The following is a 16,615-nucleotide window of genomic DNA, read 5'->3' as shown; positions in this document are numbered from 1 at the left end:
AAATATTTTTTTTTTCAAAAGTTTCACTATGAATTATTGAAACATGTATAAATAGGATTCCCCGAAAATTTCAAAACAATCGATACAGCAGTTTATTTTCCAAAACTCTATGTTCATAAGGATTAACTGCTAAAGTAATCAATTAATAAACTCTATTGTAAGTTAATATATCTTAACTCATTTTTGAACGATTGGATAATATTCTCTGTTTTTGACGATCACTCGCTTTATTTGACGATAGTTCGGCTTATATTTTGCACTAGTTGGTACGACTCAATATCATTTAGTAGCACTGATGATTCATCCAGCACAGATGAGTTAGCAGTTTTTAGTTGAGATCGCTAGTCACGAAACAAGTTAAAGGCGTTAGTGTATCAAAAAGTTGCATTGTTTTGTAAATTTACTTAAAGCATACTAGAGTAGGGTTAGCGATTTCCTTAATTTAAATAGAATTTTCGAGCGTTTTTAAACTATATCTAACGACAGTTCATTAATATAGAATATCGCCTTGATTATTTTTATTTTGGATGTACCACACCATCGTGTATTGCGACCTATCTCACTGCCACTGCCGTGATTTCATCGAACATTAAAATATTGTAACTAATGAATCAGACTGCGAGGGCTATAACACTAACCACAACTTAGTCCATTAAATAAAATAACTTATCTTTTTATGGTTGAAACAAACTTAATTTAGCTGAAGCAATTATTGTAGTATGGTAAAATTGTAGAAAAAGTGATTACATTGCGGTTTTTGAAAACTTTAGTGCAAATAAAATGTGCTCTAATTATCGAATTTTATTTTTATGCTTTATAACAACGGGTGGGGGATTGAAAAGATGCGTAGTTGAGTGAGAAGTCTTTCATTTTTATCAAATTTGTTGAATATTCTTAAAAATACTTAGAATAATATAAACTAAATATATTGGTGTATACTGAAAGTGATCTCTCTTTGGCATCAACGCACATATTCATTTTTGAACAGAAATATTGGGTCAAATATTATATAATCGAGTTTTGATGCCAATCTCCCTAAGTACGTTGATTAAAGAAAATAAATTAGACAGAGCTAGAATATTATTGTTTTTAGAATACAGCAACTACGAGTGTTGCATTTTATATTTTGGGAATAGAAAACATAAACAAATATTAACCATCGAAATAGTTTTGTTTTTCAAAATATTCTCCATTAAGATCTATACACACATTGAACCAGTTGTCGAAGCACTTTCGCCACTCGGATTGAGGTATCTCCAAAACTGAACGCATCAAAAAATTGTTTTTCGCTTCACCCTAATACACACTAGTCCTTCATGGAGCTTCGTCGCAAACATTTTACTTACTTTTCACGCTTGCTAAGTTAATCCATATCAAAATTTGTAAAAAAAAAAACGCGCAAAAATGTTCGCAATTTAATTCCATTTTTTGGCCGAGGTGAATATTTTTAGTTACTGTAAACAACACAAATAGCGCTCTTATGTCAAAATATTCTGCGTATGTATAATATCAAAAATGTTAAACTTTACGTTAAAGCGGTGAGTTGCCAAATTGCAACACTAAAAACATACGTATAAAGAAAGTTTAGATACAATATGGTTAATAAACGTAAATCTGTGACTACTAAATTTTGTTTACATTAAGACAACAGAGCAACTGACTAACACTTCGAAACAGTAATCAAACTTCAGTTAAATTTAACTTGAATTTAAGAAAATCAGTCTTAAATTTCTTTTAAGAAGCGGTCTGCAAATGCTTGTAAATTCTTGGTTTCTTCAGTAAGTTACTTATCTTGTGTGTTCAGCCAGAAAATTACCATTAATGACCTTACGAAATTTGTACATTAGGAAGGGTGTTATTAAAAACTATTAACAGTTAAAATAAAAATGTTTTTTAGGATACGTCGAATACAATAGTCTACTTCTTATTTGCAACCACCCTAATCCATATACATTTGTACCCATGTATATAATATATGCATTTCAACACACAAAACATTACAATATCAATAATTAATTAATTTTACAACCGTTGCCGCTCACAAGTTCAAAAACTTGAACAATGTTATATTATTGCTGTTTTTGTTGTTGATTATGCATGCATGCTGCTGACTTTACATTTGAACTGTGCGGAATGCATATCGTTAACAGCACAAACAGGTAAAACTTGAAGATATCTTGAAAAAAATCAACAACAAAAAAATTTCATAATAGCATTTTTACTTTAGCGCAACGAATCTGAATATTTCTGTTGCACGTGAATGGCTTACTCATATTTAAATTATATTGCAATAAAATAAAAATTATTAATTTTTTCTTGAAGGAATAAAAGATTATATTATATTAGTAAATACTTTTTATGATGAAAAAAGCAAGGGAAGAAAAGTTTGTTCATTCACTGAGTACATTTTACTTATTAGTGACTTGGCACTCTCTTTCATTAAATAAGTTTTTTTGTTTCACCGGTGTTTAATTCTAACTAAACTAACTTAAATATACTTTTTGCCTGCCACTAACAAAAATTAAGTGTAATTTCAACAACAACTTATCTTATAACAACAGATAACAAAATAGTTGTCTCTTAACTCTATCGTGAAAATCACTCAAGAGTAAAGAGCACTTAAACAGTACTAAGAGTTTTTTTGTGAGAAATAGAATACAATTTTCTTTTTCGCTCATATACATAAGTTTGAAAATCGTAAAGCCAGTGTTCTAAAACCCAGTAGTGTTCTGTACTAGTTTAAAATGTATGAAACATTACTTATCGCGCATACAGAACTAGTTTTCGAACCTTTGAATCCTAGATATGTACTATAAACTTCAGCAATTTGACTAATTCTTATTCTAAAACAAGCAAAAAGGTTAACTTCGCTTGCACCGAAGTTATAATACCCTTTACATATACAAAGATTTCTTGCAAGAACTTGATTGCGATCGTTCAATTTGTATCGCAGCTATAGCATAAGTGATCTAAACAATTTCTTCGGAGATTACATTGTTGCCTTAATTAATAAATCATGCCAAATTTCGTGAAGATACTAGGTCAAATAAAAAAGTTTCAAAAACAAGCAGTTGATTCCTATTGTTCAGTTTATATGGCTGTATATAGCTGGTCCGATATCGGTCCGATTTCAGATCGATAGCTTAAAAACTGAAGGACTAGTTCGTATATATACAGACTGACCGACGGACTGACAAACGGGCATGGTTAAATCGACTTAGCTCATCATTCTGATCATTTATGTATATATTTTATAGGGTCTCCGACGTTTCCTTTTTACTTAATATACCCTGTTTAGGGTATATTTACCATCTAAATCATAATTACCCCAACTATGGTCCTCAGTTCCTACAGCGCACATTTTATCGAAAATATTGGTCAATCTGTGAGATATATTATAGTAACTCGAAGTGAATCCTCTTCTAATAATAATAACATGTCTGTATGCCAAAAATGGGCTGTTTCGGGTCAATAATTCTCTAGCCCCCTAATACGTAATAGAAAGATTTTTGAACTATCAGCTGACCTTATATCGCATATATTGGCCAATAAGTAAGATACCTTAGCAAATTTGACTGCAAGTATAATATTGGGTATACTATAGTTTAATGCCGAAAACATGCGGAATTGGTCCACAAATTACCTAAACTACCATGTACTACATATATATATTGAGTTTCGTTGTTCTAACAAATCTTATGCATCTAAAAGTATTTCCCTGGCCTTAATTCTGGCAAGTTGCAAGATTATGAAATATTCGGTTAAACCCGAACTTAGGCTTTTCTTACTTGTTATTTTCCACTTTAAGTCCGTAATTGGCAACTGGTCTTAATGTATATACTATTTAACTACTTACTTAACTACTGTTGTGCTCTTTTTACTACAAAATCTACATGGATAAGATGTTGTCTTAAGTATTGCTCTGGCTCTCTGTTGATTTGCGGTACTCTTAAAACTCCAAACAGCATTAAGGCTTGGGTAATAAATACAACAGATGATATAAAAACTTATCAACAGAGAGTTGAGAGGCTATTGTATTCTCTTGAGTTAAAAAGTAGCAAGTAATGTAAATTACAACAATAATTAAATATTATAAATAATGTTTGTTTAAAAGTTTGTAGTAATATAATATATACTCAATTTGATTTTAATTGGCTTTAAGAGAGTGTATGTATCATTACTTTCACTCACCCTCTGTCACTCAACTAGATAAGATAGACAATTGTAACAAGCAGTAGAACTACCGCTATGTGATAAAACTGAAAATTATTTAACGACGTTGAACTCATTAATTACTGAGCGCAATATATTTACTCTTTGCTATGAGAAACGCAAAAAGGTATTGAATAAAGCTGTCTCATATATGCATGTGCATAAGTATGTACATATTTACATGCGTGTAAGTGTAGACAACACTGTCAACATAAACATCTCATTGTCTCATCTCGCCTCGCTTCACTGCGAGTTGTGCCAAAAAGCCGGCAGCCGCGTGCAAACAACATGATCGCGTGCGAAAATCTCAACAGCACCAACATGTCAAATCAATGCGCACTCACACATTTGTAATTGTATCGTACTCTCATGCATATAATTGTATCGTAGATATGTACATATGTATGTACTTACTTGTGCGCAAGTGAAGCGTAAAAAGTGTCATTGCGTTGGTAAATGTAAACATAAGTAAATTTGCATGAGCGTGAGATTACTAAACATAATTGAAAGTGTACACGGAATTCCCAGAGGCGTTTCAATGTGTCGTGTTAATTGCACGTGCTGTTGTCACGATTTGCGGTGCGTATAACACATACATATGTATATATGTATGAAGACTACGCTCTCACAAAGAGGAACAGCTGACAGCGAGGCGAGGGTAAATATAATATTTAGTATAGCATACTTTTTGGGGTTGGCGCATAATTTTTTCATTAGTTTGTATTTGAGGTAGCAGAAATATATTTTTTGTATAATATTTTAGAAAATTTTGATTTTATTTCCTTATTAGCTAAGATTTATATTTTATAGATTTCCATTTTCATTTAACCATTATTTAATAATTCTATATATTTAAAACACAATGTTTATTTAAATAGCAATTTAATTAATTGCTTGCTATTTCTGGTAAATCACATAGATTAATACTTATATCCACAGACATACTATGTATACCATTTACATACTATATTAGAATTGATAGCCATTTTTGTGCGCAAAGTAAGCTAAACAAAATTTGGTTAAGTATACGCCGTGGTGTATGCATTACGGTTGAATTATCTGTTTACATGTATGTTTATATATAACTAAGCAAATTTTGAAAAGCGCCAGGTGTTTATTTTACGTCAGCGCATATATTTGTTCCATGAAAAGAATTATAAGGCCGCAAATTTAATAAATATATTAAATGCGATTGTGCTATTTGCTGTGCTGCAATTGATGGTAATAAAAATATTTGCACAAAAGAATATAAATAAACAAATATTTGCGAATTTACTCCAAAATTAAAAAAAAAAAGTATTTCAACACGAATTCTAAAAATTAAACAAAAAAAATTGAAGATTAAACATAAGTAGTTATAACCTAAAATATTTAAAGTTTTATAAAAATAAATAAAAAATTGCAAATTTTTTAAATGTGACTATTTCAAATACACGCACGTTATTTTTGTAATGAACCGTCACAAAATTGTGTAACGAAAAGAAATTCCGTCACTCTCACTACAAACATATGTATATGAACCGCTGAAAATATATTTTTCTTTATATATTATGTATGTTTCTATTACTAAAAACTTTTCAGGTTGTTCGCTGTTTGGAAATTAAAACAAAATGTACTGATATTACAAAAAAAAGGAGCTGACAAAGCTTCCAGTTCAAGCATTTTGTAGGAAGGTTTTTATTTAAGGTTAGATGGCAACCCTATGAGATTATTGTTTTGAAGAGAAAGCACTTAAATATCTTATCTTGCCTAGCCTATAAAGTAAAATTTAGCTACTAGTTAGTTTTTTTTATATTTGGTATATAAATATAATTTTTAAATACAACAATATTATTAAAATGGATCACTTCTATAATATTGCAACATGTGGTTACAGAGTATAATAGCTTTTTTCTCTTAACGATTGTTTGTAAGACCTAAAACTAATCGCTATAGATACGGAATTATATAGGTATATATAAATAATCAGGATGACAAGACGAGTTGAAATCTGGAAGTCTGCCTGTGCGAGCTGTAACGTGAGTAAAAATTGAGATATCGTCATGAAACTTAGTACACGTGTTTCTTGGCCCCATAAGAAGCGTGGCGCCGCCCATCCTTATTATTATAATATTTCTATGTTGCAGTGTGAAAACGAACGAAATCGGACTACAATCACGTCTACGTCCTATATAGCACAATTTTAAATTCCATATGATTTCCAGCATACATAAATCAAGCACTAATAAATATATTCCGATTAAACTTTGCACCATTACTGTTTCTGAGGTTTGCCACTGTGCGACCAAAAAATTATCAAATCCGACCAAAGCTATTCAAGCCCCCAGATACCGAATATTGAAACCCATCAGCTATTGCAAGCTATCGGTCAACCTCTAAGATATATTATAGAACTTCGGAGTGAATCCTTTTCTGATAATATTATGCCATATTTCAAAAATGTGTTGAATCGGGTCAATAGTTACAAAAAGATTTTCGAACCTCCATATATTTTGAGAAAAGAACAAGCAATTTTGACAGCCCGGGCATAGGACAGTATAAATGCAACATTTTTGTGAGAAAATAAAACGCTATAAGTATTTAAGAAATGCGGTATGAGTTGGTGAATACAAATAACCTAAGGAGTTTCTTAATATTATTACTTTATTTAATATTATTTTTGACATCATTCAGTTCTAGAAAAAAATTAAATTGTTCTCTCTTTGTTGTTTGAAAAATGTTTCTCCACCAAATTCGTTTCTATTCTTTGGTTATGAACGATGACCAATAAGAATCAGATCTAGGTCATGAGTTAAGTGCTCTGAAATATAAAAGTTGCCAAGTGAAAAAAAACTTATTTTGCATTATGTATATACACTTGCTATTTGGTACGAGTGAGTGCCCGACTATCGATAAGCTAGTGGGAATAGGAATTAACTGGCGGGTACAAGTTATTTGTCGATGCTTTAGATCAGTCTTTTTTAAACTTCAAAAAAAAAAAACAAAGCAGTGTTAGTGAGATGACCTCCTACTTGAAGATCAGCCACATAACCTAAGCTGACCATGTTTTCCAAAAGAAATGGAAAGATGCTAAAATTATGAACTTTCGTGTTCACAAACCTTTTAGGTAAAACTTACAGCGTTAGGTCTTTTATCTGCACAATTTGCTTTGCCGGAGTTTTCATAGTCGTACAAGCTAAACCCCTGTGACAGTTAATTATTTAATTATTAGAATCTTCCATATATCAGCTTACTTGCTGGTTGTAACTAACAAACAGAGCAGGGGACGGCTGAAATATCTGGACTGATTTATGGTACAATCTAGACACAGCTCCTCTCCTAAATTTAGCATCTGATTTTTATATGTCTCATTCGAAACACCCATTTGTATAATGAAAAACGTAGAATGAGGATCACGTCTTCAAACATTTTTAATTTAAAAATACTATTTATTGAGTTATTTGCATGACTAACGCTTCTATTAACTTGAATTAAATCCCGCAAATTGATTTTCCAAGCAAATTTATGTTCAACTCATACATATTATTATTCTCACTTTAGTATTTAAGCAAACTCACACTTGCATCAATTGTTTACCGTTGCTCTGATGAAAGCGTAATTTGTATGTAAACAATTGCGGTCTTTTTGCGCTTCCCCTGGTACTTTGCAAATACCGTATGTAAACAGCGTTAGCAGTGGGTTAACGAGCAGAAGGTGTGCGCCGGGATTCGCAAAGTGTGAAAAGCACATTTTTTTTCTCTAATTTAAGCCGTTGAGTAAGTAGAAATGTTCAGCAATAAACGGCGTGGCATAATTATGTCCAAGGTAAGCAAAAATTCAAAAAAAGAAACCTGAAAGGCAAGAAAAAATGCCAACATCTGTTTGTATTTGTTTATTTTGATGATCTATTGTTTGTTCTCTTGCCACCTGTTGCCATAAAAATATTTCTATTTCATTTGTGAACTTAAAATTTCAAGCATTATTTTTTTTTTGAAAGCAAATATTTATCTTTAGCTTTGTGCAAAACAATTATATTTATTTTGTCTTTCACACACTCGTATGTAGCGATTTTTGGAGCCTTCTAGTTTCATAACAGCCATTTCTGAATAAAAATTAGCAACTATCACTTCATGAGGCTGTGCTGCGTATAGTTAGTTTTTAGCGCTGAAGATTCTCCATTAACTGCTAACATAAGAGTGTAAACATAGTAATGCAAGCACTCCAAGGTCACATTTCGAGCCATTATGAGTTAATATTTTTAATGTGGCAACCCTATCTCGAGCTATAGGTAAGCTGAAACTTTTGAAAAAAAAATTAATACACTATATTCCCACTACTGCGTAAATTTCCAGCTGCTTACTTTAAAAAAATTAATATAAAGTTATGTAACAAAAATTGTTAAAACATCTTTTCTTTATTAACCTCTATAGAAAAGTGTCTTAGCTCATAGCTTTGTTTGATAATTTGATAATTTGTATTTAGTGGCAACTCCATAGTTGTCGAAGTTGTTGCCATTTGTATAGAGAGAGTTTGCTATCTTACTCCATGTACCTTTTTTCCAAAGCTTTCTGGATTTGGTCTCTTATAGAATGTCATAGTCTAAAGCCATATTTTTGATATCCACTAAGTCGTTTGCTTGCACGTTCTTCCAAATAAAATGACACAGTTTGTGGTATAATTTTATTTTGGCGACTCTACAAAGTATATTTAGAGTCTAATCTTTGCTTAACTCAAAACAGGCAACTACACTATCGAACCTTTTAACCAAATATTGAGATAAAGTAAGTTTGAGCTCACAAATTAACAGAGCAATCTAAGTAGAACTTGACAGAAACATTGCATTTCGCGATCATATACAAGGCAAATATATATAAATGAATTGCTTAGGATCGACGGCATCAAATTTCAACCAAAAATCATATTTCGTTCCTCTTTAGGACAAGATACACGATCTATAATCACTCAGCTAGATGATACTTCTTCTATATTGGTAAAATCATAAATTTCAAGCATTTTATATGAAAACTGGTATCGCTTATAATAGGTATACTAAGGAAGAACAAAGCCTACCCAAGAGCGACAAGTGCAGAATAACATACCTTTAAGCGCTAATATTTCTACTAACTTCAGACCCATATTTAAATTTTCTGTTTCAAGAATTTGTAGATGCATCAACTATTCTTATCAAAAATGAACTTTATGGCGTCCTTCGGTGCAAATAATCCGGATATTTCAAAATTTCCATACGAAGAATGCCATTACAGATGTAGCTCTCTATGAATTATGACTTTAGATAATTTTAACACACTCGGCTCGACCAATGTTGGAAATAGTTTAAATCGCAGACTCGATAAATGGTTGAATATCGCAAAGTGATGACATATGAACCAACAAACAATTATTTTTTCGATCGAGGATGTTTTGAAATTTGGATAGAAACGCCATAATTATAATCGGCACTTCATATATAATACTAAGTTTACAAGGTTCGCAATTGAAGAATTTTTTTTTGTAAAATAAGTTTCTCAAATAAAATAAATGAAAAAGTCTCTCAAATACATCCATAACCAACGCCCACTTCCCATATAACGATCATGTTGAAAACTGCTAAAAGTGATGAAGGTGAAAACCTATAATAATTAAAACTAGCAGCAATGAAAATTTCGGTAAATCAACATATATCCCATATAGAAAAATTAAGTGAATCTATTTTATTGTATGTATTATAGTTTAATGACGAAAATGTGTGAAATAGTTTGTCATACTTTCGCGCAGCGAAGCGAAAATAAAAATTAATTAATAATTGAATGAATCTCAAAGCAAAGGCAACAAACTAGACTTCTAATGAAAACCTTCAATGCGCTAGCAATTTGGTTAAACTTTTCCCATTTTTCTATTAAATGTCATGCTTGATGAATTAACAGACAATCCTAGCCAAGCATAAAAACTGTCTCGAAAGTTGTCATAATTCATGTCAGCGTATGCAAAAACAATGACTGAATCAAGGCCTCCCGAACAAACTTGCCTGCTGCTGTTCAGGGGTAATCAGTAAAAATTTAGTCAAGCATGTAAAGAATTTTTGCTTGTGTATTCAAATGTATTTGCGGTTAAAACGAGATATGGGTTTTTCGAAATTTACAAACCACTTGAGATAAAGTTGGTTCCACTAAAGAAGTAAAGAAGCATTGTGGCTAAATGTAATAAACATTATTTTTCGTTTCTTATCATTGTTTTAATAAAATTGCGATTTATTTGGTTTCCAGATAGTAGAAAGAAAAATTTTGTAGTTACTTAAAAAGAATTTGATTTTATAATATACTACATTGCTATTCTCTTTTTGAACGTTTCGTGAATCTCCATTATTTTAAGAGGTTACATTCCCGCATTCAACAGATTTTAAAATTATAAACAACAAAAATGTGAAACAATCTAAAATGAGACTCATTGGTCAACGCTCAGTTACTTCATACAGTATTCTAAAACTTTTTTTCCGAAAAGCTCCATAACATCATTTAAAGTTGCCTCAAACCTATAACTTTTTTCGAAGTTTCTTTAATTACTTAAGCTTAATAGCTCATGAACTCTCAATGTAAATATTTATTGTAATATTCTTGTTATTGTAGCGGCCAAAACATTTGCTAAATAGTTTTCGGCATTACTGTTTCGTTTCTGTTATGAGAACACGACTGTCATGGAAGTGAACCTAGCTTCCCCATTTTTTGACATTTTTTTTCCATTCGTTAGAATGTTCTTGAGTTTTTTACCAATTAAATTCAATTAAATATTATTTTTATCATTTCCACAACTTTAATGTCAACGTCCTCAGAGTAATTCATAAAAAAATGGTTGGTTGGTTGAAAGGAGAGCGGCCTGAGCGCCGAACCAGCCGCCAGCGTCTCATACCCTACATTCCGCCTAATCCACTTTTCCCATTTTCTGAGGGTGAAATCTTAGGGTAGGTTCCCTGTGATGACACCTACAATATTACTAAGCCCCCTTGTGCCCTAAAGTAACATTGTGGTATGCGCTGTGTTGCTTGTGTTCCAAGACCTGAGGCCTTCCTCTAGGGTCCATTGCTTCACACAACGTTTGAAGGAGCAGTATGGTCTGTGGCAGCTTAGGGGAATTGTGTCACCAGTTGCCCCCGAACGGGCCATCGCGTCTGCCTTTTCATTTCCTTCTATTCCTCTATGAACAGGCACCCAGATGATAGTAATCGAGTTACCTACTGAAAGTCTAGCTATTGGCTACTTGCATAACATAACGCAATTAGACTTGGTATTGGCGCTTGGCTATCCACTAGGATGTTTATGGACTTGCTGGTTAGAGCAGAAGCCCACTTGGCACCTTCTGTTATGCCCACAATTTCGGCCTGAAAGACTGAATTGTAGTCATTTAATTTGAAACCGCCTTATGCCATCGATTACTACAGAAGAAGCCCGCTCCTGTTCCTGACTGACCCTTTAATCTCCCCATGCGGGTAGGTAAAGGTAAGGCATGCCTGTCGTAAAAGGCGACTAAAAGCCAAATGCACTATGACTGTTATTTTATTTTGCCCAGAATATCAGCATAGTAAATGATGTCAGAAATAGTGCTATAATACTCAGCTTGAACTGATATTATAGACTTTAAAGGAGATTCCAAATAAAAAGACATTTGAAGTTCAAGCGACAAATGTCACCAGTCATTGAGTAAGGCGGAGCTCAACTGGCAGTAGCTTTGGCTACACAGTCTTACCGGAGACTCAACTCTGGTACCACGAATTGAATTTTCAGTTCAAAAAAGAAGTTGCACAAGCAACTGGGTTCCGTACCTGAAAATGGAAGAGGTTTTAGGCTGGTCTCGAATCCTACCAAGATGGTCGGTGTGCCCCTACATACTGGCCACTGGTAACCAAATTAATACCTGCAAAAAGCTCGTATTATTTGGGGCGCTTATCAACGCATTGTTTTGATACGTTGTGCTTTGGAGCACGGTGAGGTAACGCCGTCGACGGCAGATACTCACGTAGAACACATCGGACGTTGACAAAATTTTTTAAAAAGTGTTCTGTCTATAATTATATAATACTAGCAGATGTGAACATCGAATTTTTAATATAATTTATATTCAAATCCGCAAACGAACTCTTCGTAGTGGACCATCTGGGCAAGTGAGCCGCGCTGCATTTTATTTCATGACAATAACTCCCCTCCCGTGGCCCAATGACGCCTACATCGCATATTACCATATGTTTCAGCCTAGCCGAGCTTTGTAATGGAATGTCCAAATCGAATAGTCTTGTATATGAAATAATTAAATTTTAATAAAAAAATTATTAAAAAAAAAAAAAATGATTGCATTATTGACGTTTTAGTAAGGATCCCTAACTTATTACTAATATAGCCTATGTTCACCGGAAAGAGTGTAGCTTCCCAAAGGTGAAAGAATTTTTCAAATCCGCCAAGTAGTCTCGGAGCCTACTTAATTCAGCAAACAAACAGTCAAATATTTCCTCTTTATAATATTAGTGTACATTATGTCGAAAATATTTCTATATTGTAAAACGTCGTCGAGTCAAAGTTATCGAAGTAAAGCTCATATATTTCACATAAATAAACATATGAAAATTTAAAAAGCAAATATACATAGTAATATTCTCTAAATTCGTAATTATTATTTCAAAGGTAATGGTGCACCTCTCTAGAATAACAGAATGCGAAGAATCGCCTTATACGTCAGAAGCGAAGAGAATATCAACCAAATATTATATATTCTTCTTATTTATACTTAAACATTTTATATAATGACGCAATGTAACAATACCTATTTAAATACCACAAGTAATATGATTAAACAATACACTTGTAAATAAACAAGTAAAATTAATGTTCTGCCACAAACATAGCGATATTTTAAATAATTTCTGCAAATCAAAGCGGTTTCTATAGTCCATCACATCTTTCATATTACCTCCTGATATTTATGGTTTCAATCAAGAAAGATGATGTATGCCAAATGCGTGAAAATGGGTCACTTACTCGGAATAACATATCTGTCAACAAAGTGACAGTACTGTCAGTTAGTTAGTCATTCAGTGAGCCGTAGAAATCAACAACACGCCGCGACATTTCACACTCTCTGAGCAATTTTCTTGGCGGCTGATTGCCAGCTGCTGAGTGCTGACTGTCAAATGTGATTAATTTTAACTAAATAAGTAAGCCACAATTTTCACATAAAAAACCAACATACACAATACACATACATATATCAGTGATGATGCATATGAGCGTCTTATATTTATTGGCCTTACAATACCTAAAACAAATAAAAGCATAAATGAATAAGTGGGTAAACCAATTGAGATAGTTAAAGTTCTGCTCTAAAATAAATAAAAAATTAAATAAATAAATATAAAATGTATTTACAATTACAACGCCTGCTTTGGGTACTATTACGTTTTTAATATAGTAAGGGTTACACATGAGCGCTTCTTAGAATACTAACCAGTTTCTTAGTTACAATTGACAAAACAGCTGAGAAATAAAATTTTTATCTTTTTAAGCTTTTGATATACTCAACTTGTAATGTTAGGTATTTCATGGGTGAAAGAACATATGAAAATGGTCTTTAAGCCAATAAGATTAAACTCATTGAGAGATATGTTAATTAGATTTACATATATTATATTAAAATAAGTTCTTTTGAGGCTATCTTGTAATTCAAATTCGCTTGTCTTAAGATGGATCGGATTTATAAAAGCGATCAACGACAGAATGTTCGAATTTTACAACAACAAAAACCTATTGATGGATAGTGATACTGAATGAATAGAACACTGTATCTGTATTTGAAAATAGTGAGATTTACGGTAAGTAACACTCGATGAGCTACTCTTTAACTGAACGAAAACATTTAGTAATTATTACTGTTTTTCAAGAAAATCTAATTCTACCAATTTACAAGGAGATCCCCTTTTTGCCTTTTTACCGAATAAAATAATAAAAAAAGTAGGGATCTCTTTCACACATTTTAGCAAGATATTATAAAAATGACTGTAGATAAAACATATGCTACTTGGAATGACGCGCAACCTGCATGTGAACACAAAAAACTCGAAGTCAAAAAATTTCTATAAATTACAGAAATTAATCAATACTTTTTAATGTATGATATTTACTAAGGTTTAAAATATACTTTGATATGAACGTAAAATGTTTTCACAGAAATTCAAAATCTCTCTCCAGCTTACTTCTTATGAGTTTCTAAGCAAGGCAATATTGGTCTTTCTTACTATCTCTTACTATTTCTTTTCTCTTAGAACTCTCTCTCTATCTCTTTCTTTTTTATTTTTTTCATATATCTTTTCCTCATTCGGTGTCCATACCCAATGTGTGATCTGCTAGAACGCACCGAATGTAGATTTGTCCGTCTGTACATCTCTCTATCATTGATAACCGATATCGGACCACTATAGCATATAGCCCTTGTTTATTTTATGTGGGAAATAGGGAAAACGGACCGATCAAAAAAAAAAGTTCTTGTATGGAAAACTCTTTGTTTGTGAGGGGTATTATAGATTCGGTGCTGGCGAAGTTAACCCTTTATGTTTGCTTTTTCATATTTATGCGAGAATGTCAGATATTAATAAACTTTAACTGTTAATATTTATTTTGTACTAACCTTCATCACCTGCTGGCAACTCTTGCAACGGCAGCGGTTCCTCCAAAATCCCGTCCGCCGTAGAAACATTCTTCCCGGGGACCTCTTCAGAGAGCGGTAATGGCACATACAGCTTGCCATAGTTAGTTCGACGTTGCACTATCTGCGCATTGACCGGGAAATTTAGTAACTCTTGCCGTTCACTAGACTCGGAAACCTTGAAGTTGCGTTCCTTCGGCATTTTTCTGCAATTTCGTTATTGAAAAAACAAACTGAAATTAATTTGTTTACACTTTTGCTAATTACACATTTAATATATTTATACACACCCGCAAATACGTACACTAATTACTCTTTTATGTATACACTAAGCAGAAAAAGTCTGCGCACAAGGTACCAACAAAACTAAATCGTTGGAAAAAATAATTTTACAAGAATATACTTTTTATAAAACCAATTTATTTGATATTTATTGAAGGATAATAAATATTTAGTTTTATGAAAATAAAAGTGATTAAATTTCCTCCAATAACATATAAACAAAGCAAAACATGTTGACGAATAAAAAATTCATTAGAAAAAGTCTGCGTACAAGGTACATAAGTCGAATATAGTTATTCTTCCTAAGAATTCTTCTTAACATTTAATAGGAAGTCAGATATCGCCAACATTTTAAAACTTCTACTAATGGTTTTGACATGGAATATACAAGCTTAGAGGTTTCTGTTGAAGGGATGTGAGCCCATTCCTCGTGCAGCACATCCATGAGCATATCCTTTGAGGTAATTGTGCGTTGGCGAATTTTACGTTTCAGTGAACCTCACAATTCTTCTGTTCTTTATTTCAAATTTATTTTCAAGATATTAAGATATGCATATTTGTCCATGGTGGACTCTGCAACTTCCATACGGCCCACACCATTACTAGCTATGCACTCCCATATCATTACTTTTTCATCACTTTGCTTCACAGTGTGCATCAAGTATCTTATCGAGTGCCTTGCGCGTTTTTCGGCATAAAATCTTACGGCCTTTGATTCCAAAGACCCAAAACTTATTTTCATCGGACAAAAAAACATTCTGCCAAAACTCCCAGGGCTTGTTTAAGTGCTCCTTTGCGAAAGCATTATGCATTTGCCTATTGATTGACGAAATGAATGACTTCCTGTGTGCGACTTCTTCATTAAACCCTACTTTTTTAATTTTGTGAATTGTGTCAGTGCAGAGGGTTTTCTTAAAGTTTTTTTTTTTTTAATTTTGAGCGATTTTGGCTGCAGTAAGTTGATGGTTTTGCTTCATATTTTCTGTCACATGGTTACGTGTTTCACGCTAGGCTAGTATATTTGGCCGCTCTGAACGGGCCGAAATATAAAAAAGCCGGTATGTTTGTAATTGTTTATTATTCTCTTTATGGAAGAATGTGTTCCTATAATAATTCGATAGATTTTAGGGCATGGTTTTTCTTCTTCTTTTGTTTTCTTTTAGGCGAACTTCGATATTCTAAATTTATTAAAAAACTGAATAAAACAAAAATCGTTTAAAGTTGCTACATTTACGAACACAAATAAAACTCTTTATAACTTATATTTTTACTCTTGGTTTTAACACGAACCATTCCCAGTTTACCAAATGTACGCAGACTTTTGCTGCGCTGCGAAATGACAAGTTTGTGTAAATTTATCAACAAAAACATGGTATAAGATTTTCAGTGCTTTAAATTTAATGGGATTATACAATAGAATAGTAATAAAGCACTTAATGTGATTTGATTCTAAAATTTATAT

The 16,615-nt window shown here is 32.5% G+C and overlaps 1 protein-coding gene across 6 annotated transcripts in view; it reads right to left on the bottom strand.

Moving 5' to 3' along the window:
- Positions 1–16,615, bottom strand: part of LOC106620711 (organic cation transporter protein) — an 84,763-nt gene that overhangs the window by 59,043 nt on the left and 9,105 nt on the right. For 4 of the 6 annotated variants that reach the window (XM_070108489.1, XM_070108484.1, XM_070108495.1 and 1 more), the window contains one exon: positions 14,854–15,077. In XM_070108489.1, coding sequence (XP_069964590.1) covers positions 14,854–15,073 — 220 coding nt within the window. In that variant the 5' untranslated portion in view covers positions 15,074–15,077. Of the gene's footprint in view, positions 1–14,853; positions 15,078–15,161; positions 15,282–16,615 lie in introns of those variants that run through there. The other 2 variants (XM_070108505.1, XM_070108502.1) reach the window with 2 other exon arrangements.

This window comes from Bactrocera oleae, chromosome 2, assembly GCF_042242935.1.
Source record: "Bactrocera oleae isolate idBacOlea1 chromosome 2, idBacOlea1, whole genome shotgun sequence".
NCBI classification, from domain to species: Eukaryota; Metazoa; Arthropoda; class Insecta; order Diptera; family Tephritidae; genus Bactrocera; species Bactrocera oleae.
This window is presented reverse-complemented; position numbering and strand designations above follow the sequence as displayed.